Here is a 26,521-nt window from a genome sequence, read left to right on the forward strand (position 1 = left end):
TCTTTTTTTCTTTTTGCAAGGGGGAAAATGGTATGCGAATTTAGCATATAAATAATATATGAGTATATATAACTTTATGCAGCTTTGTACGGTTATTGTTAAGGAGACTAGGTGGTGACACTGGATTAGGCTCATGTGAAAAAAGAGGCGAAGACACAAGTCTATACATGTATATCCTATGATTATAACTATGAAATGATTCATCTGAAAATAGGCTGCAATCAAGTAATAGATAAGGGTTACAAGAGAGTAATTGAATTTCTAAGTTTTCTGGTTTATACTTTGCAAGTTGAATATAGTACAGTTACATTACTTTTATAATTAAAAACTTTCTTTATTTCAAAAGCAGTACTTGATTCCAAGTCTCAACCGTGGAGTCTGGTCATTTTAAGCTGGCTTGGAAGTCACTGCTCACTGCTTCATTTGCATTCTGATGGTGCATAATACAGTCTCCTCCCCAGACTCCCCCCTGCCCCTTCCCCTCCTCAAACAGAGGCTGCATCTTAACCTGTTCTGTTTCCTCAGCACCTCTCTCAGCTGCTGACAAATGGTGGGTCCCTAATAAATAATTGTCCAGTTAATCTGACTTGAATATGAGTGTGCTGCATTTCACCGCACAATCATTATGGTTTTTGATGACCTGGGGAATCGTTGGAATCATTCTCTCAGTCAGCCTAAATAAGAAAAACACATTAGGTTTTATATGAAAAGTATTTAATACCAGAAAACTCCTAGGGAATTGTTTATGCCTCCTATAAACATAGTCTAGGAATTGTTGACAAAACCTGATTTAGCAGTACTTCTGTAATAAATATAGCCCAAGCTTCTATAAAACACACACACACACACACACACACACACACACACACACAAAGGGACAAAGGCTTTGGTTTTTATAGATCTTGGAATAAGGGCACTGAAAAAGACCGAGAGGTGAGGTCATCTCATCCTTCTTCCTGCCCTGATGACAACACTTTGTATCTTCCCACAGATCTGTGTGGCACTTCAATTAACGAATCTCCTGGGAATGATGGTGCTTGGTCAGGCATCAGCCTTGTGAAAACACTCCTCCCATGATAAATCACATCAATGAAGCAAAGCCTCCCATTGCCAGAGAAAGATGCTTCTGTGTGCTTCTCCACGATTAGAAGTACAAGAGGCGGAATTCTGTAGTGTGCCAATGTCCCCAAAGTCGTCTTTTTCTCCCTGCCCCTGCTCAGTGGTGACAGGCTCACCTCACTTGCTCTCCTCCTCCATCATACACAAAATATTGTAACAAAACTGCATTTCCCCCTTTTCAAAGGATCAGATCCAGTGCAAGTTGCAATTGTCGCCTACGTGTCCCTCACATCCAGTGTTGGTGCAATCTGGCATTTTCCTCTGACAGTGGTATGAACCACGGTGTCTGAATCTTCCACTCCGCTGCCTTGTTCAGGGAATTTCAGGAGTCACCAATTAGAAAACTTATTTTGTTCTTTTTAGGTCACTTTGGAAAAGGAACGTCAGGAGGGTTTACCCATGGTACTCACCAAAGGTAACCTCCATGTCACTGCTTCACACCTTCATGGAAATAAGTTCAGATGAATCCAGTGACGTGCTGAAATCCTGGTAGGTAGAGGCTTTTGGAGGTAGAGAAAGCTGTGTTGTTTCCTCAGTGGCTTTTGGAGCCACCAATCCTAGCAATTTATGTTGCCTCTGGTATGTGCCTTATCTTTGACCAGTCCTCATCTCGCGAGGACACAAGAGCCCCTAGTACATATTTTACATTTTCTAGAATAGGTGACACGAGGTTGAGTTAACATGTAGATTGTATGTGTGTGTCTGTGTGTACCTCTGTCATTCACACCCCTGGAGCTGTAGTCCTGTGTTACATTCCTTCCTCTAGATATGAATTTTCTTGTAATATCCTTCCTGGTTATGTAGGGATTATCATACTTTTAAAAAATCTGAAAAAAAAAAACCCAAAAAAACCCAGGGAGGTCTTCCGAACTCTCAACAGTGTGTAAATCTACCTTCTTAGGAAAATCTCTGCCAAACCTGAATTATCCAAATGGTAATGATTAACTCATAATTCTTTCCCATTCTACTCAAGGATAATTGCAACCATCATCGTAATGAGTGTGGAGAACAAATGCCTGGATTATGTTCCCTGAGTCAAGACCACACTGCTTTCAAAAAGATCAGTTCATCACAGTAGTGGATTTGGTAATTTCCTGGGAGGTAATGCATTTCCCATAAAATGAGCAAATGAATGGTTTTAAACTTACACCAATTTCCATAATTATTTTATGTAATCCTTCATGAAAATTGAATAGACAATTGGAACAATATTGTATTGCCTTGAAATTTTGTAGAAAATCACAAAACTAGCATATGTAAATGTGCCTTTTAAGCAAAGTTATGTCCCTGAAAAAGAGAATGAGTTAAGTGTCATAAAGGTTACAAGAGATCATTATATTCACCAGTGTTTCCATTAATGGCTAAAAATGCAGATTAATTCTACAGCGTTTTCTTTTAAACTGATATGAAAATTAAAAGGGACCAAAGAATGCAGTAAAGGCAGATTGGAGCTATAAAATGAGATGGGAACGAGACACAGGATGTGAGAATCTAGCCCTTCTTCCAAAGACCTCTGTTGTTCACCCCTCTCCTCACTCCCACACCGATCAAGCCCTCCACAGATAAGTTCAACTGGCCTGCCAGAAATACCACACCAGTGTTATTTCACTCAAGACATAAGAGCAGCTCTCCAGATTAAATCACACATTTTCAACCTGCCACTTGAGATCCTCAGGCAATGCCCCCACCTTTACCCAGCCACCTTTCTCCAAAAGAGAAAGAACCACTATGTCTATAAGTCTGCCTAGATTAGGTTTAGGACCTCTCTTTCAGTTTGGTGCATCCTGTTTCTCTAATAGCATATTGGTATATATTTTGTCCCCCGTTGTCATGCACATCTTTATAATGTTGTGCTATTAGAGCTTTCTAGATGTGTCCATATGCCTGTATTACAAACTACAGGAGGTCATGACCTTTACTTCTTTGAATTTTCCTCATTGCTGAGAATGTCATAATGTCCGCAGTAAGTGCTTATTAAGCATTAATTAAGACTATAAAACAATGGAATTTGTATGAAGCTGGTAGGAATGAAAAGTGAGCCTCGGTATATAAAGTAACAGCAGAATCACATTAACGTAGAATTGTGCTCTCCAGGAATTTGGAGAAAAGATAGAAAGCAAGGGTCTAAATAAAGTTTATACACTTAGCAGTAAAATTTCCCGCCAACTTTCCTCACCCCTGTATAAAGCTAGAGGATTTTTTTTTTTTCTGAAGAAAGTGAATGTCCCCAGGGGAAAAATACCTTCAAAAATGGACGTTTGGAGTTCCTCAGTGAAATTACCTCAGGTTGCTGTTGGTCACCCCCATGCTAAAACTTCTGGTTACGAACACCATCCATGCACACAGAGCTTGTCATCCACTCTTTAGTGTTTTACGCTTAAATTTAAATGGACACAAAAGGATCAACAGGTATTTGAGGAAAGCCTCCAACACAGAATAGAAAGACCTAACAAGCAAATAGGAGAAAAAGAGCTTAGAGAAACCAGAGACCATGTGGTAAACAGGAGAAAGCTTCAGAAAAGCAACTATAATATTTTTCAAGTAATACGAGATGTTATAACCATGAAACAAGAATAAGAAAGCATTTTTAAAATTAAAAATAGGAAAGTTTTTAAAATAAGAATCTTAAAGATAAATCCAAAAAACTCTTCACGACGTGGAACCAAAGAAGATAAAGAATTAGAAAATAGAAAAGAAAGTTATGAAAAGCTAGGTCAATCTAAGAAATAGATTGGAGAATGGAAATAAAAGATGCATTTGGAGACCACGTGACTCCTTATTGAGTGAAGATGCCCTCACCCCCCTGGGGGAGGAAAGGAGGATCTTTGTAAAATGCAGATTCAGATTCAGTGAGTCCAAGAATGAACCTGAGAGTTTTGCATTTCTGACAAGCTCCTGGCTGATACCTGTGCTGGGTCTGTGGATCACGCTTTAAGTAGGTAGCAAGGGTGTCGTTTGGGCCATCTCTGGATCGATCTTCTCTGCACCCATCGCGGATGACTAAACCACTTGCAGAGTGAAGCCGTGGGACAGCAGTGCATGGCAGGTGTCCCTCAGATCTCTGTGCTTCCAAATCTGAACTCAGGGTATTCTCTCCAAAACCTCATCCCCCTGATTATTCTCTCTTATTCAATTATCAACACCTCTGTCCTTCCAATTTCTCAAACAAGAAACCTGAACACCAACCCCTCCCCCTTAACTGTCCCAGTACTTCTATTTCCTAAATATTTATTGCACTGTTTCCTGCTCTCTCTGCCAGTGCATCCAGTGGGGCCTTCCCAGTTCGTGGCTCTTTAACTGTACACCATCGTCCTCACTAGCTCTGGGTCCGAGACTTGTCTCTGCGGGAATGCTTGTTAAATACAAACGTGACCATGTGAATTAATCTCCTGCCTAAAACACTCTCATAATTCTTAATTATTTAAAATATGGGGCTCATTGCAATGACATTTCAAAGTCCTTCTTGATATGACTTCTGGTCCATTTTAGAAATTTCATCTCCCACAGACCCACACTGCTCTGGTCCTGTTGACTTCTTTTCTAACTTAGAAAAGTTGACTTCTTTTCTAACTGGGTGTCCATTTTCTCTGTCTGAAACTCCCAGTCCTATTAGTTTGCCTGGAGAACTGTTCATTCTGTAAGACACAGCTGGTCTCCAGGGAAACCTGCATTGCTCTTCCCAGGCAGAGTTAATTCTCTTTCCTATTAGTGTTTTTCTTTTTCTTTTTTTTCTTTTTTGTCCTTATCAGTGTCCTGACTACAGTGATCCCTTGTTAACCAGCAGTTTTCCTCATGTGAAATTTTAGCATATTGGGCTTTCCCTCCACATACGTTTTTGATGACCACAGGGTTTTCATTTGTGCATTGTGTTGGGAATTACTAAGAAGGGTGGGGACTGAGGATTCAGAATAGAAGAAGGGGGTGAAGCAGATGACACACAGAAAGAACAAAGGTTGTACATCTTGGAGAAGTTAAAGGAGGAAGAAAGGCAAAGACAGTTCTGAGTCTTACAACTGGATTCTGGCGGTTCCGTCAGGGGAGAAAGAGGGAGAAGAGGGAGGTGAGACTTCTGTAAGAATTGCTGTGGAGCCCTAGGGACAGGTAGGGAAGCCAGACCGCAAGGCCGGTTTGGGACGGGTGTGGATTAGCTGCACGCCACACAGCATGCTACACTCCGAACTCCATAGACTGCACTCGAGGTCACCGATGCATGTCTCTGTTCTGGAATCCTCTTCCAAAAGAGGAGGGATGAGACCCCACTGACTTTCCTTGTACCCAAGATTTTAAAATCGACTGTGAATTCTTCTATCACTTCTTATTTTAACGAACCCAAACCCAAGTGGTGGGAGAGGAAGGAGAGGTATTATTATATTTATTTACATGGCAATAGCGCTTTCTATTTAGTGGAGAAGTATTTATGTGCCAAGAGACTGAATGTGCTAAACATTTTATACACCTCCAGTGCTATGATGATTATCTTTCTCCTGATGAAGAAACGGGGCCACATGGTTAGGAAGCGATGGAGCCCTTGAACCCAGGTGAGTGAGCTTCAGACCCCATGTTCGTAACCCTTTAACCACATGGTGTCCCCCTAGATATGACTGTGAAGGGAAGAATCCACAATGTATTTCATCTGTTTTCCTGTCGTTTTTATAGTGTGGCTAATACGTAAAGGGCACATCTAGGCTTTGTGGAATGCATTCTGGATTAGGGAGGAAATGGGTGGTTTGCTAGTCAATGAAAGACAGGGTTTCAGGTCCATAGAAAGTTTACCTTGGGGGAGGGAAGAGGGGTGATTATTCACCTTCTGAGTCTGAAGGTCTTGGATTCTAAGATTATTTTAATTTCTCTTTCCTGAAGAAATTCCAAATAAGGCAAGTAAATAGAATGCATGCGAATGCTGTGGAGGCAGCAATTGATTTTTATATTTTTATATTGCTTCCCCAAGTCATCATATGCAGATGGTCTGACTTGTCTACTGATCTCAGCTAGAGCTGAGTAGGTGAGCTGGACGTAAAATTCCCCCTCACCAAGTCACTCAGAGCTTGCGAGGATATTTCTTTCTTGTTTTGTTTCTGTTTTTGTTGTGTGTGTTTTCCTATAGTGAGAGACGATTAGGATTGTATGCCCAGATCGGGAGCAAAGAAATTATCTTTACTCTGTTTAATAATAAGCACATTAGTACCCCAGGAAAATCCTATAAAACAGGAAGTTCTTGTCAAGATCATGCTGCAGACCTTTTTGATAGCAAGAAAAGATTTGCCGAGTACAATGATCTTCAGGAAAATACAATCATGAAAATAGTTATGTTCATAGCTCAATGGAACAGAAATGTCCTTTGTGTTGGAAGAATGGAACCCGTCTTATTTCGTCTGGTTCTAAGCTGACAAATATTTCACCAGGTCAAGCTTTCCCCCTACCCCTACCCCCAAGTTGTGAAGGTTTTAAACAAAATTGGGACAAATGTAACTTTAAAAGAACATATTCAACTGGAGATACCATTTATTGTATTATGTCCCTCTGCTTAAAACAAACAAAACAACAAGAAAACTCATTGCGTGACCTCAGTACCCGTCTCAAGTAAACAACATCTTGCCAGTTAGTTTTTGTGGCTATGTTTGAATAGAACAGGTGTGAAGCAGTATTATGTTTATTCATAGTATCAAGTATACCACTTTCTTTAAGAGGGTAATTTTATGTAGATACTATCTAAAATTTCAGATGGCACCCCCAAGTTTTTCACAGACTCTTTTTCTAAATTTTTGAAAACAATGAGCCTACATGCAAAGCAGCCTTTTATTTCTCCTATAGCAACAGATTCCCATTCCATCTTTCTAATTCTGGTTACAATTTTTTTTGAGTTTATTTATTTATTTTGAGGGAGGGAGAGAGAGGGGAGGAGATGGGGGCGTGGAGAGAGAGAGAGAGAATATGAGTGGAGGAGGGGCAGAGAGAGAGAGAGAGAGAGAAAGAGAGAGAGTCTCAAGCCGGCTCTGCACCATCAGCACAGAGCCAGATGTGGGGCTTGAACTGATGAACTGTGAGATCATGACCTGAGGTGAAATCAAGAGCCAGATGCTTAACCAACTGAGCCACCCAGGCGCCCCTGGTTTCAATTCTTTTTAAGTGTAAAATATACATAACATAAAATTTATCATTTTAATCAAAGTTCAGTGGCATTACATACATTCTCGTTGTTGGGCAATGGTCACCTGCATCCATCTCCAGAATCTTCTTTCGTCTTTCCAAAGTGAAACTCTGTACCCATTAAACAATAACTCCCCATTTCCCTCCCCCTACCCCAGGGAACCACCGTGCTACATTCTGTCTCTATGCACTTGACTACTTGAGGTTCTTTGTGGCAATGGAATCATACAGTATTTGTCCTTTTGTGTCTGGCTTATTTCACTTAGCATGATGTCCTCAAGGTTCACCCATGTTGTAGTGGGTGTTCATTTGGGTTGCTTCCATATTTTGGCCATTGTGAGTAAGCTGCTACAAACATGGGTGTACAAATATCTCTTTGAGTCTCTCTCTCTCTCTTTTTTTTTTTCAGTTATTTTGGGTACATACCCAGATGTGGAATTGTTAGATCATGAGGTAATTCCGTTTAATTTTTTCAGGAATTGCCATATTGTTTTGTAGTGATTGCACCATTTTACATCCTCACGAAGAGCACACAAGGGCTCAGCTTTCTCCACATCCTCACCAAGACTTTTGTTTTCTTTTGTTTGTTTGTATATTTGTTTGTTTGTTTTGGTAGTAGCAATCGTAATGGCTGTGAAGTAGGGTCTCCTTGTGGGTTTGGTTTACATTTCCCTAATGAATAGTGATGTTGGTCATCTTTTCATGTGCTCTTAGGCAATTTGTACATCTTCCTCCGAGAAATGCCTATTTTCTTTACCCATTTTAAAACTAGGTTATTTTTCGTTTTTGTTAAGTTATGGGAACTCTTTATGCATTCTGGATATTAGCCTCTTATCATATATATAACTAGTAAATATTTTTTCCCATTCTGTGAGTTGCCTTTTCACTGTGTTGATGGTGTCCCTTGGGAAACAAAAGGTTTTTTTTTTTTTTTTTTTTTTTTTTTCATTTTGAAGTATCCAGCTTACCCATTTTTTGTTGTTGTTGTTGCCTTTGCTTTTGGTGTCATATCCAAAAAAAATCAGTGCCAAGTCAAATTCGTGAAGCTTTCCCCCTTTGTTTTCTTCTAAGAGTGTTAGCTCCTGTATTTAGGGATTTGATTAATTTTGAGTCAGTTTTTGTATATGGTGTAAAGTATGGTCCAACCTCATTTTTTTTGCATGTGGATATCCACTTGTTTCAGTATAATTTGCTGAAAGGGTGTCTACTTTGTTTTAGTGTTTATGAAAGGTAGCTGCTTCTGAAGCAAGGATTGTTTTAGTGGATGTTTCCAAAGCAGTTGTTACTGTCTCAAAGGTCACACAGATAATGATTAAATTGTGCATCACTTAAAGGTAGATTTTGACCTCTCACAAGTTGAAGAGTACTGAAGATCTAAGATCATTTACCTCCCTCGGGAAGGAAAAGTAACACAGCCTTCCAGGGCAAAGAAGAGAGGACTGAAAGTTGCAGGATATTCCACAGGCCAAAGTACATCTGCCTGGTTTGCTTTCTCTAAAATCCCACACTTGGCTGGGCTGGCTTCCTTCTTACCTGACAACCTAGGAGGGTTGGTGAGGAATATGTCCTCACCTTTTCTATGGAGTTTGGTTATTTTGGTGACATTTGCTGAATCAAATGGGGAAGTTGGAGAGCTCGTGCTGCAGAGACAGAAAAGAAATACTGACCTCCAACAGTAAGTAGACACGTGCATCATTGCTGCTGAGGGTGTAGGGCAGTGGGGTCATTAGTTTCCACAAATAGCCAGATAAGCAAAGGTGTAATTTTTCTTGAGGAAAACAATGATGTTAAAAACAAATAGGGAAGAACATTGAGACTGATGTATGGGATTATCTTCTTGTACGTAAATTATTCACTTAGCATTTTGCAAACAAGGCAAGTATGCAATTAGTAGGTGTCTCTAGGAAATTTGCAGGGAAAAAAATGGCAGATGACCACGGAGAATGTGGTTGAGTTGACCACATGGCAAATGTGTATACAGTCTATGTATATTCAGTGAGAAACTTTGTTGTTTAAAATTATATGCTAATTATTGATGCATTCTCTGGTTTGATTTATATAGGCCTCGAATGGCTGCAGAGAAGGGAAATCTAGTGTTTCTTACAGGGTCTGCTCAAAACATTGAATTTCGAACTGGATCCCTGGGAAAAATCAAATTAAATGATGAAGACCTCGGCGAATGTTTACATCAGGTAATGCAATGGAAATATATTGAAGTAATTTTGTATATCTGCATATGGTCACTTAATTCAAGAGGTCTATATGAATCCACACCTTAAATCCTTAGCCCAGGGAACATAACCAGAGGTGAGATAAGTCCTAGTGAAGAAACAATGCCCTAGGGTTAATGATGAGCAGGAGTGATTCTAGTAGGAAGTGGCTCATTGTGTGGGTTTATGTCTTCTAATCCAGAGAAGGTACACAGGGTAGTACAGGGGACTCCTTCTCATGAGGATCAAGGAAGGAGAGGGGCCAGAGAAAGGTTTGGATGTGACATTTTACTTCTGCCAGAGAACAGAATTGGTCAATTATTCTCTTGCCTTACTGTTTTCAGTGTTCATTGTTTAGTAAATCATGCTAGTATATCCTTTGTAATGTTGAAAGCTGACATTATTTAGAGCTTTCTATGGGCTATCCATTGTACTCAGCACTGGTGTGCATTACCTCCTCCAACCCCCACCACTACGCTATGAGTTTGGCTTTATTATTTAAAAATTTTTCTTTTAATGTTTATTTTTGAGAGAGAGAAAGACAAAGAGTATGAGCGGGGGAGGGGCAGAGAGAGAGGGAGACACAGAATCTTTAGCAGGCTCCAGGCTCTGAGCTGTCAACCCAGAGCCTGATGCGGGGCTCAAACCCACGAACCATGAGATCATGACTTGAACCAAAGTCGGACTCTTAACCAACTGAGCCACCCAGGAGACCCCAGCTTTATTATCACCCCATTTGTAAGGGAGGTAAAGGAAACTTTCAGCAGCACAGCAACTTGCCCAAGGACACCCAGTAAATGACTGAGTCAAGATTTCAAACCCAAGCAATCTGATTCCACGCCAGGCCTCTTAACAAGCACTCCAAATTGTTATGAGAAAAAATGCAAATGGAAAGTACCTTGATAATGTCGTTCCTGAAAGGGGTAAATGGAATTATGCCATGGCTATTTTAGTCTGCAATTTATTATACATGGTATTGTTTTGAATTTTATAATGATGGGCAAGATCTTAGTGTTTAAAATAGAACAGTACTCAAATTTTAAAAATTTTGTATCTGTAACATACACATGATCTTTTTGCTAGCAAGCATTCTCCTCCTCCTTTTTCTTTTTAAAATTAGATCCAGAAAAACAAAGATGATATTACAAGTTTAAAAAAGAGTGCTGTCAGTCTGCCTCAGAATATCTCCAGTCAAATCCATCAGCTTAATTCTAAGGTAAGTCTGCCATCTACATCATTAGAGTAAATAGCTCTCCTTCATTCAACTTTGTAAGCATCCATTTCTGCAGGTGATATACCAACTTTGGGTCCTCTTTAGAAATTTAGCATTGTGATGATGAACTTTCTGGTTAAATGACACAGCTCTAACAGGGCACGTAGAGGTAGCGATGGGCAGAAGGTTGACAATGCTGTGACAAGAACTTGTCGCATAAGTAAGTCTTGCTCCCGCTCTGATAGAAGCTTCTTATTGGTGAAGTGGATGAATCACTGTCGTTTATGAAAATCCCATCACTGTGTGCAGAGGAGCAATGAATCAACTCATCAGTGGGTTGTACTTCTTTTTTTTTTTTTTTTTTTTTAATGCCTTAAAAAAACGATGTATATGATGGAAGAGAGTAGAAAGGAGGGAAGCCTGGAGGAGAGAGGGATGGGGAGGGGAAAAGCAATAAAAAAGGAACAGACAAACCAAGCGAGCCCCCAGCAGAGGGTGTTAGGAAAATAGGCCAGGGGACAGTAGCACATGTGAAATGCTAACCAATGCTTTCTCTTCCTCACCGCTTAGCTTGCGGATCTGGAGAGAAAATTTCAAAGCCTACAGCAGGTAAGTCCCATAACTACCACTTGGCTGACATCTTTCACTGGAAATGTGCTGGTACCACTGATGCAGCTGGCGTTCTCACCTGAGGGTAGATGGGTGATCCGTATCAAGGACTTGGCTCTTTCCCGTGATCCAATTCTCATCGCCGTTTATGCCGCCCAGGACATAGACGAGGAACCCAAGCGTCACATCAAGTGACGGGCCCCGGGTACCTGGGCATGTGAAGCATGTGAGCATGTGAAACCTTCTGAGTTCAGCATTTCACGTGCTCTGCCTCTTAACGTTGTCATTCTTTGACCATGTTATGTGGGCGTAAGTGTGACCACCCAACTTGCTGATGTGTCGAAAGGCTGTGCATCTTCTCCAACATTAAACTCAGAGGCTTGGGGTGTATCACAAAATATTTCAAACTTTCTTACAGGTACATTTGCTGGTAATTAAATTTGAGCATTTTCTTCAAGCAACCCTTCCATGACTTCACTAGTACATGTTTGTAAACTAGTCCTTGTGATTTTAGACTTCTCACCTGTTCTGAAGTTGGCTGGTGTTTTTAAGATTTTCATAGGAGCTACAACCATCTACCCAGAGAAATGCACAGAATGTCCCCATATTAAAATTTTTGAATAAAAGTAAGAAGATTCCAGGGGTGCCGGGTGGCTCAGTCGGTTAAGCATCCGACTTTGGCTCAGGTCATGAGCTCATGGTTTGTGGGTTCAAGCCCGGCATCAGGCTCTGTGCTGATAGCTCGGAGCCCAGAACCTGCTTCGGATTGTGTCTCCCTCTCTCTCTGCCCCTCCCCACTGTGTTCTGTCTCTCTCTCTCTCTCAAAAATAAATAAGATGTTAAAAAAAATTTTAAATAAAAATAAAGTAAGGAGATTCCAGGTTAAGAATCCCTGTTCTAATATTCTGGGTCTGTTGTGATGATGCTTCAAGTGTTGCTCTCTACTTTGGTGTTTTAAATTTGGCAGGCAAGTTCACATTATGTATTCTCTTCCTGACCTTGATAATCAATTGCCCCTCAACCTTTATCTTCTTAGGGAGTAGTTGAATGAATGAAACAAGCAAGGAATCATACCTGTCGAGAAGACACAGTGCTAGAGTTTCCAGTCTCCTAGAGTGCTTCATTATTCCTGTGAAAGGTCAAGAGCTGGAGGCCATGGTCAAATTACTTCAGACTGTGTCCCTTTCCCCACCCCCCAGGAGGAATTTTTTAATGATTTTTGGATATAAATGCCTTTTATGCATTCCAATAGGTCAACGCTCTCTGGGTACAATAGTTAGCCATCGTTCCCCATTGTCTTCCTCCTGGCTGCTTACTGATTCCATTTCCTGCTGGGCCCCCATACGCTTTTGAGTTTTAAAGCCCCAGACAACGTTGCTTTTGTATGCCAGCAAACTTCTAATGAGTTGTGGTTAATTTCCTTAAGAGTGTCCTCTGACAAACAGGGCTAATTGTGATCCTGGCACAAAGATAGATGGACTAATGAAAGAAAACAGACTCCAGAAAGAGACCCCCACATGCATGGTCACCTGACTTTTGACAAAGGAAGAGAGAGATGGTTTGGCTATAAATGGTGCTTAGTCAGTGGGCAACCCTCTGGCTCTCAGTTTCATCTGTAAAATGAGGGGAACAGACATGACTTTCTCTGTGAGTCACTGAATAAAAAAAGAACATAGTAATTACTTTGCCCCTGTTTAAAAACTTTAATTTTTAAAAATTTATTTTTTCGCCCCATTTTTAGAGAATTAGCCTATGATTAGGCGAAGTTAATAAAATAGGTTTTCTTGCACAATCGCATGTCCTCTCTAAAGAAGTTTTCTTGTCCCCCAGAGGTATTACAAAGCTTACGAGATTGGAACTGGTAGCTGACATATGGGAAGATTCTCCAGGTCATATAGACAAAGGCAGGTCTGTTTGTGATTCTGGTCTGAAAGTCGTCACGTGAGCACAGGAGTGGAGGGTGTATATAAGCCCGCATTTCAAATAAAGGGACTCGGGGTGAGAAGAGTTCAGCCATCTTTACCCATGGGAGGACGGGTGACAGCAAAAGACGATCAGATTTCACATGCTTATCTGGAGGTACCAAAGATAAGAATAACAAAAAAAGAACCGGAATTTCCATTTGGTTTTCTTAGTACAATAGGAATGTCCATTATTATTCCCAGTCTGAAATCTTGACTCTTGTCCACCAACGTATGTTTCCCAGGTGAACAATGCTTTTCCAAAGAGTAGAGCAAGCGTCTTCTCCCCTCGTGCGTCATCCCATCCCTGGCTAAATGCTTCTAAATAGCGAAGGCACATGCGTAGACTGAAAATGTGAAACACTTTGTTGTTGCTGTTGTTTTTCATGAGAGAGTTGATTCGGAGAAGAACTTGGGTAATTGCTTTAAAGTATGGAGGCTGAGTCTCCCTGGAGGAGGAGTGGAATGTGCTTTACACGCGCACCTGCCCTGAAACATGCCTTTCTTTGCTGCCTGCTGAGAGTACGATGGTCTCGCTGACTGCCCTGTCTTTGTTTCAGACGGTCGACAAAAAGGTCTGCAGCAGCAACCCCTGCCAAAATGGTGGGACCTGCCTCAATCTTCACAATTCCTTTGTTTGCATCTGCACCTCACAGTGGGAGGTGAGTCGCTCCATCTTTGGTTGAAAATGCTGGTGAGTCAGCATCAGTGGTTTCTTTGGAAGCATTCAGACATGTTTCATTCTCCATCTGAAGTTTCTAGGATTCTGTGGTCTCCTGAATCAAATGACTTACACCAAGAATGCCAAAATCCAAACGGTGGTGAGCATGATTATATAACCCACTGAACATTAAGCCGTCTTAAGGAGGGGATCACTTGGCTGCATAGCTACATGGGAGGGCGTGATATATTGGCTAGCATCAATTTAAATTGTTCAGCACTGAAAGTACTAAATGAATCTTTAAAAAAATTGTTTCTTGAGAGAGAGAGAGAGAGAGAGAGAGAGTGCATGCATGCGTGCTCAAGCTCAGAAGCAGAGAGGGGCAGGAGAGAGGGAGACAGAGGATCCAAAGCCAGCTCGGTGATGACAGCAGAGACCCTGAACTAGGGGCTCAAACTCAGGAACCATGAGAGCATGACCTGAGCTGAAGTCCGATGCTCAACCAACTGAGCCACCCAGGCGCCCCAGTACTAAGTGAATCTTGACATAGCTGTGTAAATATTCTTGTCCTTTTCTATTAATGGTGAAAATGTTCCTGACATGTGCATTAAAAAAAAATTAAGTGAATATTTCCAGGCATAGCTTCATAGTCACATGAGGATTACTTTGTATAAGGATTTGCCTAAGTTTTTTTTTTTATGTTTATTTATTTTTGAGAGAGAGAGAAAGAGACAGAGAGAGAGCGAGAGAGAGAGCATGGGCACATGTCGGGGAGGGGCAGAGAGAGAGCGAGACACAGAATCCAAAGCAGGCTTCAGGCTCTGAGCTGTCAGCACAGAGCCCAACGCGGGGCTCAGTGTGGGGCTTGCACACACGAACTGCAAGACCGTGACCTGAGCCGAAGTCGGGCACTTAACCAACTGAGCCACCCAGGCCCCCGTAAAAGGATTCTTCTTGTGCAACTGGCATGATTTTACCAAGAGCTCTTTGGCTCCCTTAGGCCAAATCTGAGTTCAAGAGGAAGGATAACTGGATATTAACTAGTATTATTATTAGCATGATTGTATTTCGCTTGACTGAGGACTTCAGTGGATATATAAATCCTTAACCATATCGTATGAATATTGGCCCCAGATGCTTCTGTGACCCATGGCACCTGACTTCATTCTTTACATGAATGCAGGGTCCTCTGTGCTCAGTTGATGTGAACGAATGTGAGATTTACTCAGAAACACCCTTGGGCTGCCAGAATGGATCCACGTGTGTAAATACAGCAGGCAGTTACAGGTAATGTTTTTCTTTTCTTTCTTTTCCTTTTTCCTTTTCTTTTTTCTTTTCTTCTCTTTTTTTTCCTTCCTTCCTTCCTTCCTTCCTTCCTTCCTTCCTTCCTTCCTTCCTTCCTCCCCCCACCCCTGTCTTTCTTTCTTAACATTAGGGTATGTTTTTGAAGGACTTAAACATCCCATAGTCAAGAGCATCCATGAGAAATATATGACTCTTATTTAATGACACACAACTATTTATTTAGATGAAGAAACCCTTGTACGTCCTCAACTCTTACCCCATGAACTCTTACCCCCTTTCTCTGGAGTCCCGGAGGAATGGGAAGAAGGACCCGGTGGCTGGCACAGGGAGTAGGGACAGCATGGGGAAGACAAGGCTGAAGACTTAGTAGAAGTCAGAGCACTGAAGGGGCTGCTGTTGAAGAGCATTAAGCAGAAGAGGGCTACCCCACCATACCCACAAGCCCCTGCTGCACTCATTCATTGGAGAAGTGAGCTGCTAGCTTGAGTAAGGATATCTTCAGTCAAGTGCTATGTAAAATGTTGACCATAACAAGACCAGAGACTGAACTGAGGTTTTCTCCACGTAGTTACCTCTCATTGCCTGTTTTGAAGGACCTGTGAGGCCCCTTACCACAATCATCACAGAGTTCCTATCTTCTGACCTACTCTGTCTAGAGAGTCCTCCGGCTCAGCTCAGGCATCACCCTAAGAAAACGTCCCTTCCCTTACTAAGCTGAGTTAGGCATAGCCACACCTCCACATTCCCATCAGACTGTCCGAGTATTGGTTATTAAAGCTTTAGTGGCTGACACATTATCTTTTCATCAAGTCTAGAAATTTTTGGCAGATCAACATCAAACTTACTTTTGTATAGTTCCTTAAAGTCACTTAAAAAAAAAAAACTCAAGAACTCTAGACATGATCTTTCCCCATATTTTGGTTGGGCTCCTATGTTCTGTGATTATTAAAAGGTGAAAAAAGTTGATTGTGTTATAACGTGAACACATTCTTTCAGTCCTCAGGGGTATAATCTCACTGGAGTAAAGAGCAATTGTTTGCTTTCTTACTAATGCCTCTGCTCTCTTGTTCTTCCATTCCCTTGTAACAATATCCATCCTATTCTTTCCAGCAAAAATGAGTGCAGTAATTTTGTTATTTTCTCATCGTCTGTCAAAAAAGGCAGTCACAATCCTTCTCTTTTTCATTTAACTGACCCTTTTGTTCTTTTGATCTGATCTTAAGATTTTTTGCTCATTCCAAGTCACAAACTGAATTCATTCAAACTTCTGATTTTTTCATGAGCTTCACCATTGTGCAGAACCAAAATCAATCACCTCTGACTTAAATTAAGTATTATTTTATTACAGAGACTTCTGCGTTCAGGACTTTGTTTCCCATTTTGGTGAACCCCCTGACTCCTGCTTTTATGAGCATTCAAGTTTGGGTGAGATCCAAAATGCAGGTCTAATCTTTCATTCCCTTGAAAGCATTATCTCCTGATGTCTGTTTATGGGCACTTATCAACGAGAATTGCTTCTTGGAGACACTGGAGGAAAATTATTCCTAGAACTAATACTTTCCTGTCTTCCTGATATCGAGGAATGTCCTGGAGATTAGATTTCACTCCTGGTCTTCCTGTATCATCATGTGTTGTGGGGTCTCACAAGCCAATAGAATAACAAAGATGTGTAGCAGGTGGGGGAAGACCCAGAGATCAAGCCAAAATTGTTTTGTTCTCCCCCCAGTAAATTATTTTTACTCCTGAAAAATGGAAAAGAAAAAAATATACCATAATGTAACTATTTGCTGCATGTGAAGGAGTTCTTTTTCCAGGCATAAACAAGAGAGAGAGAAAGAGAGAGAACCATTTTTATTTGTTGAGAGCTACCTAAAGGGAAAATTCAACTTTATATGAGCAATATTGAATTCTCTCTTGCACCTTCCTGTAAAAATGCCCAAGAACTCACTATGCTGACTCTGGAAGTGGTTTTGGTTTCTAGCCTCTGTCCTTCATAGATTTGCAGTTAAGAACAGAATATTTAGATCTGGTTTCTTCTTCTTGATGTGAGGATAGTTTATGAAGCTCCATGAATTCCAGTTGATATCTACGAACTAAAGACTCCTATTCAGGCATTTGATGGAGAATTTTTGGAGGAATATCAGAAAATAGAAAAATGTGTATGAGCGAAAGACTAAATGCTTGCTTTGTGGAATCTGTGTAATGAAACAGAGAACATTTAGATATTTTCTTGTGTGCTATTAATTACATGAGATTAAATGCCCCTTAATCAGTAGCTTCTCTGAGGCTAGAAAACTATTTGGGAATCTTCAGTACACATTTGTTAAAGGGAAATGAGCCACTGTTGAATAGTCTGGACCTGCAGAAATGTGTTCATGGCAAAGGGTTTGCTCTGGATTTGGGACCTACTTCAGCCTCTAACTCTTGGAACCCATTTACTTGGGGAAGGACAAAGGAGTCTTTATTTAAAGAGATTAATAATTCCTAATTACAAAGACCTTTGAAAGATAAAGCACTATGCAGATACTAATTAATTGGAAGCCTTATTTCCTAGGAAATTTTCTGGTAAAAACTTTTTTCCCCAGTAATGAAACTAGGGCAAGGAGACCATTTTCTGTTTCCAGCAATTCCCGTGGCTGAAGTCTTGCCCCCAAATCTTCAAAGAGTTAACAGACAATATTTTGCCACTTCCTGATTCTGCTATTGCCTCTTTGTTCTGAAGAATTGATGTTTATCATCCTGCTGCTTACCCTGGGTTGAAGACAGCGTTTGGGATGCAGATTTGCTAAGCATGGATGGTGTGTGCCATATACACTCAGATCTAGAAGGCTTTCTAGAAAAAAAACCGCTGAGTTTGTTGTTTGTGTGTTTCCTCCAGGAGTGCAATGATGATTAGCACACTTTATTTTATTTATTTCCACTGTCATCACTGGTGGCTTTTTAAAACATGCAGAGTTTAAATGATGAGGACAATCTGGTTTTAGCTCGGATGGTAGTTAGGTATTAAACTCATTACCTCTTTCAGTGAGTCAGTTACGTTAATATTGAACCATGGACTCTAATGCAAGTTAAACTATGACTTTGAAAGTGTATTTGACCTCTTCCCAATTGCCAAAGGCCCTCGCAGTGCTTTTGAAGACTGACAAGCCCAGTTTTGTTCCGCCAGAACTAAATCAGCAATAGAAAGCCATTATGCAAGTGACTTGTGCGGGGAGGTATATAGATGGTCACTCTTTTACTTTAAAGGTCACATGCAGCCGCCTTGAGAATATATTTTGCATGCAAACACTGTTATGTTAAAAAGACACACAGAAATGGAAAGTCTTTAACTAACTACCTTTCACAACGTGGGAACGTGACACAGAAAAACATCGGAGCAAGAATAACACAGACTTAGGTTTTAATTCATCTTGTGCCTGTTTCTAATTCCGTGGCCTTGGGCAACGTGAGCCTTGCCAGTAAAATGAGATTAATACTTGTCTTTGAGGATCATAGCAAGGAAGCTGGTGATATGCTTCACTGCCTACACCCCCCCCCCCCCCCCCCCGTCTTCTCACATTAAGTTACATTTAAATGAAAGAAATATACTTTGTAGTTATTTAGCAGAAAGTGTGCGATTAAAATTCATTCATTTTCTCCAAGTGAGAAGGAGGAGATAGGGAGGATTTACCTGCATGTCCAGGAACCAGAATCTCCTCTCAAATCTTAAGTCATTTTCCAATAGTAAAGCACTTACTGATAAGATAAACACAGTTGCCCAAGCGCTTCCTACCAGAAAATGTCTTTAGATGACCCCAAGGTAAAAATAGTGCTCATAGATGGGCACTATTATTTTATAAGAAATGGTGTTATGATGTTGCCTAAGGCGAACAGTTAATAGATAGTATCAGGATTTAAATCCAGGCAATCTTGTCCCATCTGGTCTCGGAGACTCAGATCTCTTATATACGATAGGCTCAGAAAGCTAGTAAAGTTGGTTTAAAGATTTTTTAAAAATCTTTTTTGGTGGCTGGCCGTGGTGGTAGAATAAACTTTCAGCAAGGAAGCTAGCTGAATCAAATGTTCAAATATATGAACTAGTGTGAAGTTCTATTATCTCAAGAATCTAATGAAATTTCCCAAAAGAATATTCTGTGTAAGGACGGGCGAGTGAAGAGAAAAGGGAAGGGGGTATGAGAGGGAGAGTATGGAAAGAGAGAGATGAGAGGAAGATAAATAGTTATACATAGGGAATGAATAATTGAAAAGTTTTTTAAGTTTAATCATCTATTGTGGTTAGTCTATGAGCTTGTCTTAATGAGAAAGGTTTTGAGAAACCTTAATGAACAGGTTTTACACAATGAAATACTGATGTTGAAAGCTGCCTGGGACTTAATTATACCAAAAAAGTATTCATTGGTCTGAAAGTCGGATTTAACTGGGCGTCCCGTGTCTTTATTTGCTAGGTCTGGCAACTCTGTATGGAAGTGTGTGAGTGATTCCATGTTTTTACTCTCTGTCTCTTCTTCCTTAGAACCCACTCAAAGGTGCCACCCCAGCAATTGTTTCTGGAACCCTCCATGGGCCCATCAAGTTCTGTGCCCAGAGTGTGGCTCCGGATGCTTCTCAAACAGCCAGACTCTCATTTCCCACACTGTCAATCACACATGTGTCTTCATCTTCGGACATGAGATGAGTCCCTTGTGCCTCAGCAAGATTGTTAAAAGAGCTTCTTTGCCTTATAGAATGGCCCCTTTTCCAGAATACTCAGAAACTAGTTCATGGCCATGCAGGCACTCCGTGTTCCTTGTCTCTGATCCTTGACCCCTATGGTCACCTTCCCCCGTGAGGGCCAGTGCTGCTCAAGGCAGACAAATGGCGACTCTGGGCCTGGCTCTCCACTCCATCGGATGCCCTCAAACCTGCGAAAATAGGCTGAGGCTCTATGACCCCTCTGTGTCCTTCCCATTCCCACCTGCCTTTCCCATACCTTCCACATTCCCTCGGAAGCTACAGTACAGATAGAAAGCTAACTCAGCAATTTGAAGGATGACAATAGTTTAAAACAAATTTCCTTATTTGATTGTTATTGAACTGAAATCTTCTCAAAGCAAAACACCCACTGCAAGCTTGGGTATTATGTCAAATTGCATTTGTGAGTTAAAGTGTGGCTATGAAAGAAATGTTATTATCTAAGCTACATCTCTAACAGATGGAACTATTGCCCTTTGTAATACAATAATATGGATTGCATACTCTGAGATGTGGACGTACCATTGTCTGTGGAGTTCTACAATCCCAGAGAACCTTTGGGAATACATCAGCTCAGTCAAGGTCACCTGTGCTTACTGGAGGGTCTGGTTGGATGGATGATGAATGGACTTGTTGATCTCTCCCTTTACCATCCCCAAGGGACTCCATCCCCCTTAGTTTATGAATGTCTGACCTTTGAAAGTGCTATTTGATGACCTGATACCAGAAGAATTTATGGTGGCAGTCTTGCCCAGATAGTAAGTTGTGCCCCTCTCTTACTTCTTGAGAGAGATAACGCATTCACTCAACCCACTGCTTGAAGTGGAGCAGAGTGATTTTCCTCTAAGACTCCAGCCAGTAGATCTGGTTTTCTAGTTTATGATTCCACGTGAATGTCATTGACTTGTAGTCGGACTTATTACTTTTCTTTAATTGGTGCTAAGAAACAGGCACTTGTGCTGAGGCACAGGCGCTGACATTGTGCTCTTGTGTAACCAACAGGTGTCTATGCTCCCCCGAGACACACGGCCCCCAGTGTGCATCCAGATACAATGACTGTGAAGGGGGCTCCAAAGCACTCTGCGTCCACGGCATCTGTGAGGATCTAGTCCGAGTGCAGGCTGGAGAGGTGAGTCCCTCCCAGAACGTGGCTTCGTGGAGGGAGTCACGGTTGCTATTAGTCCCTTAGCCTGCATGTCTGTAGAGGAGCATCGTTCTGGCAGTGTTCCAGAGAGGAAGATACTTCCTGCTCTCAGGGGGGCACAGGTGAGGAAAAAGATGAGAGTTGTCCATAAATAAACAGAAAACTGGACGCAGAGGTGGTATCATTATAGAAATTACTGCCTTTTTTGTTTTTACTTCATAAATCTCTCTGTGAGACATGACCTTCTCTTGGCCTCGCTAGCTATAACAGTGACGAGACATGGAAACACCAAGGCCCATTCTTGGTGGCAGCACGCAGTTCTGAGGAGTCTGGATTTCTTTCTGGCTCCGGAGCACCTTTGAGTGCTGTGGACCCTGAGTTTGTCTGCAGACTGCCTGACTTCTCCCTGTGCTCTGGATCCTGACAACCTTGACTCCTGACCCTCAAGAGCACTCAGCATACAAGGCCCGCTTGGCCTTGTATGAGACCTTCCGGTCTTTATTTTTAGTTCTCTCTCTCTGTATATTTTTAAATGCATTGATAGAAAATGGTTCCTTTCCAGTGATGGTGGGAGGAGGGAGTGGCTGGGAGGGGAAGGAAAGACTTTCAAAAAGGAAACAAACAGAATGGATTTTCCAAGGTCTGTGCCTCCATGGGTGTTTTTCCCTCTAAAAACATAGTGGGCTGAGTGGATTGACTTTAATTATATTGACTTACAGTTCTTGATTGTTGTTGCTCTTTCCCTGGCATCTTTGGGGCAAATTATAGGTTTTCCTTACTCTGAAATAAAGATGTTTCTCTTTTTGCATGGTCTGGTCTAAATGCTTAATCATATGGGAAGAAAAAGAGAAGCCACTCAATTGGCCTTATGGAAATGAACGCTAGAGGATAAACAGTCGGGGGCTTGGTGAGATTTTCAAAAGCTTTTCTTGCTTATTTTCCTGATTGCTTTGATTCACACTCTTGTCATTCTGCCAGCCCATGTACAGCTGCATCTGTGATGTGGGGTGGACGTCCCCGCCGAACAGCTCGGCCTGCCTGCTGGACATCGACGAGTGCAGCCTCCAGCCTGCACCGTGTTCCACACTTGCCCAGTGCTTCAACACCCCAGGCTCCTTCTACTGCGGGGCCTGCCCGACAGGTATGTGGGCTCGGCCACGCCCAGCCAGGCAAGGTGCCAGAACAGCTTTCCTTCCCCTGCCAAAAGATAAGGAGACCGATCTTAGGAAGCATCCCAATCCCATCTCAGGTTCTATTTCCCTACATCGCACTGCAGGCCGTCTTCCTTCTGTAATAATTCAGCCTCAGAAATCAGAGGGCCAGAGCCAAACACTGGGGGGCAGGGTTAGCCGGGGAGGTGGTGAGGTCAGACATCTGATCCTTAAGGCCATCAGCTGACTAGACCTGCTCTCGTCCCACCTTACTGGCCAGGTGTTTGTACCTAGGCAGATTAGTTGACCTCTTAGTGTCACCTCTAGAGCCCCTGTAGTTCTCACCAGGGCACGTCACTGGAAGGCCCTGTGGCCTTGCTGTAAAGAGGGATGTCTGACTCCAGCTCAGCCCCCCAGAGACCGAATCTCCAGGCCAAGTCACTGAAAACGTGGACTCTGGACTCAGAGACTGCTTGGGCTTGAGTCCACGCTTCAACTCTCACCATATGAGATCATTATCATCCACTCAGGGCATGTTTGTAGAGCCTACTATGAGCAATGAAAGCACTTGGTGGGTGCACGGGTAAGCAGTTTACCAGACCTCAGGGAGTCTCCAAGGCCCGTTGGCACTCCTCGTGTGTTGTTAGAAGGTGGAACATGTAAGAGAACGTAATGGCAGCTGTTCTTCCATGAAAACCTCACTGAGACACTGTGCTAGGCAAATTTCGATTCTTACAACTGTGACAAAATCAAGAAATGTTAGAAATTAGTATTATTCCCACTTGAAATGATAGGATCTTGACACGCGGAGAAGGTAAAGAACTTGTCCCAAATCCCATAGTCGGGATTCAAACCCAGATCTGTGGATCTGAGCTGAGCTGCTGAATAGTCCATTGTTCTGTCTGATCAAGGGAAACACACACACCAGTTGCTTCCTTTTGTGACTGTTGGTTTAGTGACTTTCTTCATGGTACATGGTTAGATCTTGTGTAACTAGAAAGAAATTGAAAAAAACCACGTGAAGACTTTTTCCCTCTTAGGTCTCAGGGGCACATAAAATTAGCAAATAACCACATTCTTGAAGGTAATTTGCCAGTGACAGTCTTTAAAAACTAGAAATCGGAAAAATAAATTATTTGAATTAAAGGATTCTTCTTTATATCATTGTAGAGAAAAAAGAAAAACAAAAGCTTTTTGTTTTCCTGTTAATGACCTTATTTTTTCCCTGCCTATTAAAGTAATACATGCTGCTTATAAAATATAAAGAAACTTTAAAAATATGAAAATAAAACAGCAAAAAATACCCATAGTCTTATCACTCAGAGGGCCACCATTGACATGTGGATGTGTTTCCTTCCAGCTTTCTTCTGTGTATTCATTTCTTCACCCACAAATACAATAATTTTCTTAGGGTTTTAGAGAGGGACTGTTTCAGTCAATGAAAAGAAATATTTTTTAAAAATGTAAAAGGTTTTAAACATTCTTAGAATTTTAATCGTTATTATAGGAGTAATACAACTCAAGGTAACAATGGATACAAGCAGAAATACCAACAGTAAGGGGCGCCTGGGTGGCTCAGTCGGTTAAGCGGCCAACTTCGGCTCAGGTCACGATCTCGCGGTCCGTGAGTTCGAGCCCCACGTCGGGCTCTGTGCTGACAGCTCAGAGCCTGGAGCCCATTTCAGATTCTGTGTCTCCCTCTCTCTGACCCTCCCCCGTTCATGCTCTGTCTCTCTCTGTCTCAAAAATAAATGTTAAAAAAAAAAAAAAAGAAAAAAAAGAAATACCAACAGTAAAATGACACTCTCTCTTCATCTTCAGTCTCATGCTCTGAACGAGACCACTGTGAACACATGTTCTCTCTCCTCTTCTTCCTTTTCCTTCTCTCCTACAAACACATAGACACGTATGCGGGTTTTTAAAAAATTCTTTCTCCAAATTGGGATCATTCTTTGCATATTCTTCTAAAATTTTGTGTTATTAGCTAATGTATATATTTGAAAAACATTAAATATGTGCATGTTATTAAAAATACTTATAGTATTCGACAGTAAACATGAGTCCTAATATATTTAATCATATTGATGATCAAGAGGGTTTTTCCCCCCCTTTAAACAACACTGCAGTAGACCTCTGCTTGCCTACATCTGTAGATGCTGGCAGTTTTGTCACTGCAAGAGAGTTTTTAAAAGAGGACTTGTTAGTCAAAAAAAGAAGTGGACTTGTTAGTCAAATATATATATATATATATATATTTATACATATAAAAATATATATATATATATTTATATTTTAAAGTTTATTTATTTTGAGAGAGACCAGTGAATTGGGGAGGAGCAGAGAGAGGGAGAGAGAGAGAATCCCAAGTAGGCTCCACACTGTCAGCACAGAGCCCCAGTGTGGGGCTCCATCTCATGAACCATGAGATCCTGACCAAAGCTGAAATCAGGAGTTGGACGTTTAACCGACTGAGCCACCCGGATGCCCCCAAAGGTATATATTTTAAAAAATGTTAATGAGTACCGCTAGATCTATTTCCAGATAGGTTTTACTAATTATAGACTTCTGACTAAAAGCATATGAGAACCTCACTTGCCCGCCTCTTTGCCAGAATTTGTTTTTAAGAATGAAAATCTCATTTTAATATGTAGTTTCTCAGAGTGAAGCAAATTTTTATGTATCTTTGGCTATATGCGTTTCTTCGTTGTTAACTTGTCTATAGAGCTAACTTTTCAAATCTTCTGGTTTTTCTAGGCTGGCAAGGAAACGGATACAGTTGCCAAGATATCAATGAATGTGACATAAATAATGGCGGTTGTTCTGTGGTTCCACCTGTTACGTGTGTGAATACATTTGGGTCTTACCACTGTCAGGCCTGTCCACCAGGTGCTACGCCAAATTTCCCAACACCATTATAGGCGAAACATACATTTGGAAACATGGTTTTGTGCTCCATTTTAAATATGACTCTGTCTAAGGAGATGTACTGCACAGTGCAGAAAGTTTTATTTAACTTACAGATTCAGGGCACATTAGGTCAGCTCTATTATAAAAAGCAATAACAAATATTTTTAATACCAGTGGAAAACAACAAAACTTTACAAATTGTGAAATAGCCTCTGGAGATAATGCAGAATTTGAAAAGTTTTCTCTGTGGATCACAGACCTACAGCTCCATTGTTCCCACAAATACTCATGAGATGTTTTGCATATAAAGTTTACTCAGTAGCAGGCAGACTAGTAGGCATATAATACCTGTTCAGAGTTTCTCTTCTCTTCTGGAAAGAAGTCATTACTGGTATTCTGTGATCTAAACTGAGTGACTATCCAAGAAGTTAATGGAGTTCTAAGGGATAAACTGAAACCCTATTTGCTTTATTAAGTTAGTACTTGGGACTTCTACAGTAATTTAGCTCTTAGATCGTTAAAGTCACTGTAATTAGAAAATGTCAACTTGCTTAGTGTCAGCAACTGTCTCAGTCTACCAGTAGTTTCATGCATCTTTTCATCTTTATTCATTTCCTTTTTTGTCCTTAGAAACACCATTAGAACATGGTTTCTGCAGTCAGTTTCCCAAATGGTTGTCCTTTTTCTTAACGATAGGAATTTGTTTATGACACTTCATATTTACCTTTTCTGTTGTGATGATAGAAGCTCTCTGGTTGGATTTGATGGTGTTTGCTTCTTGGATTGGGATTCTTCTTCCATCTTCTTAATGTTGTTTGTCATGCCCTGTTCTCTCTGTGATCAGGGTACCAAGGCAATGGAAGAGTGTGCACGCTCGTCAATGTCTGCTTGGTCGATAATGGAGGCTGCCACCCACATGCATCATGCTCCTCAGTTCTAGGTGATGACTCCTCTCTGCCTCTGGTTTGGGGTATTTCATTATGGCCTTCTGAAACAAATCAACATTTTGAAAACAATCCTCTAACCTCAAAGTTCTTATTTTGATCTTCAAACCAAAAATAATCCATGTTTTAAAACTATACGTTTGGATTTTTTTTTTTTTTAAATGTGTAGACTATGCTCTCTGTGGTCTGGTCTAAATTAGCAATATTTCCCAAGATAATCAAGCCAGCTAATTAAACTTATGACTGTGTTTGAGCACATAGGAAGGAGAAAAGGAGGAAGGACCACCTGTCAACTCCTTCTAAGGCCTCTTTCATTTCTATGCTATTGGCCAGGACTGAGCCCTGTTGCTAACCCTGGCTGCAAGTCAGGCTGGGAAATGTAGTTTATTTCAGGAGCTTATGCCCTCAGTTAAAAAAGA

At 41.2% G+C, this 26,521-nt stretch overlaps 2 protein-coding genes across 4 annotated transcripts in view; both read left to right on the forward strand.

The window, feature by feature from the left end:
* The window catches only part of TRDMT1 (tRNA aspartic acid methyltransferase 1), a 93,578-nt gene extending 87,928 nt beyond the window's left edge, over positions 1–5,650 (forward strand). The window contains exons 10-12 of one of the 2 annotated variants that reach the window (XR_009247760.1): positions 1,483–1,608; positions 2,093–2,220; positions 5,582–5,650. Coding sequence is in view for 1 of the 2 variants with exons in the window: in XM_058681799.1 (XP_058537782.1) it covers positions 1,483–1,538 (56 nt within the window). In the remaining variant the exon portion in view is untranslated. Of the gene's footprint in view, positions 1–1,482; positions 1,762–2,092; positions 2,221–5,581 lie in introns of those variants that run through there. The other variant, XM_058681799.1, reaches the window with a different exon arrangement.
* The window catches only part of CUBN (cubilin), a 278,970-nt gene continuing 256,183 nt past the window's right edge, over positions 3,735–26,521 (forward strand). The window contains exons 1-10 of one of the 2 annotated variants that reach the window (XM_058681796.1): positions 3,735–5,657; positions 9,329–9,458; positions 10,597–10,692; positions 11,260–11,298; positions 13,820–13,921; positions 15,104–15,207; positions 20,959–21,085; positions 22,079–22,241; positions 25,006–25,137; positions 26,003–26,098. In XM_058681796.1, the coding sequence (XP_058537779.1) occupies positions 9,336–9,458; positions 10,597–10,692; positions 11,260–11,298; positions 13,820–13,921; positions 15,104–15,207; positions 20,959–21,085; positions 22,079–22,241; positions 25,006–25,137; positions 26,003–26,098 (982 nt within the window). In that variant the 5' untranslated portion in view covers positions 3,735–5,657; positions 9,329–9,335. Of the gene's footprint in view, positions 5,658–8,219; positions 8,942–9,328; positions 9,459–10,596; positions 10,693–11,259; positions 11,299–13,819; positions 13,922–15,103; positions 15,208–20,958; positions 21,086–22,078; positions 22,242–25,005; positions 25,138–26,002; positions 26,099–26,521 lie in introns of those variants that run through there. The other variant, XM_058681795.1, reaches the window with a different exon arrangement.

Source organism: Neofelis nebulosa, chromosome 8 (assembly GCF_028018385.1).
Source record: "Neofelis nebulosa isolate mNeoNeb1 chromosome 8, mNeoNeb1.pri, whole genome shotgun sequence".
NCBI classification, from domain to species: domain Eukaryota; kingdom Metazoa; phylum Chordata; class Mammalia; order Carnivora; family Felidae; genus Neofelis; species Neofelis nebulosa.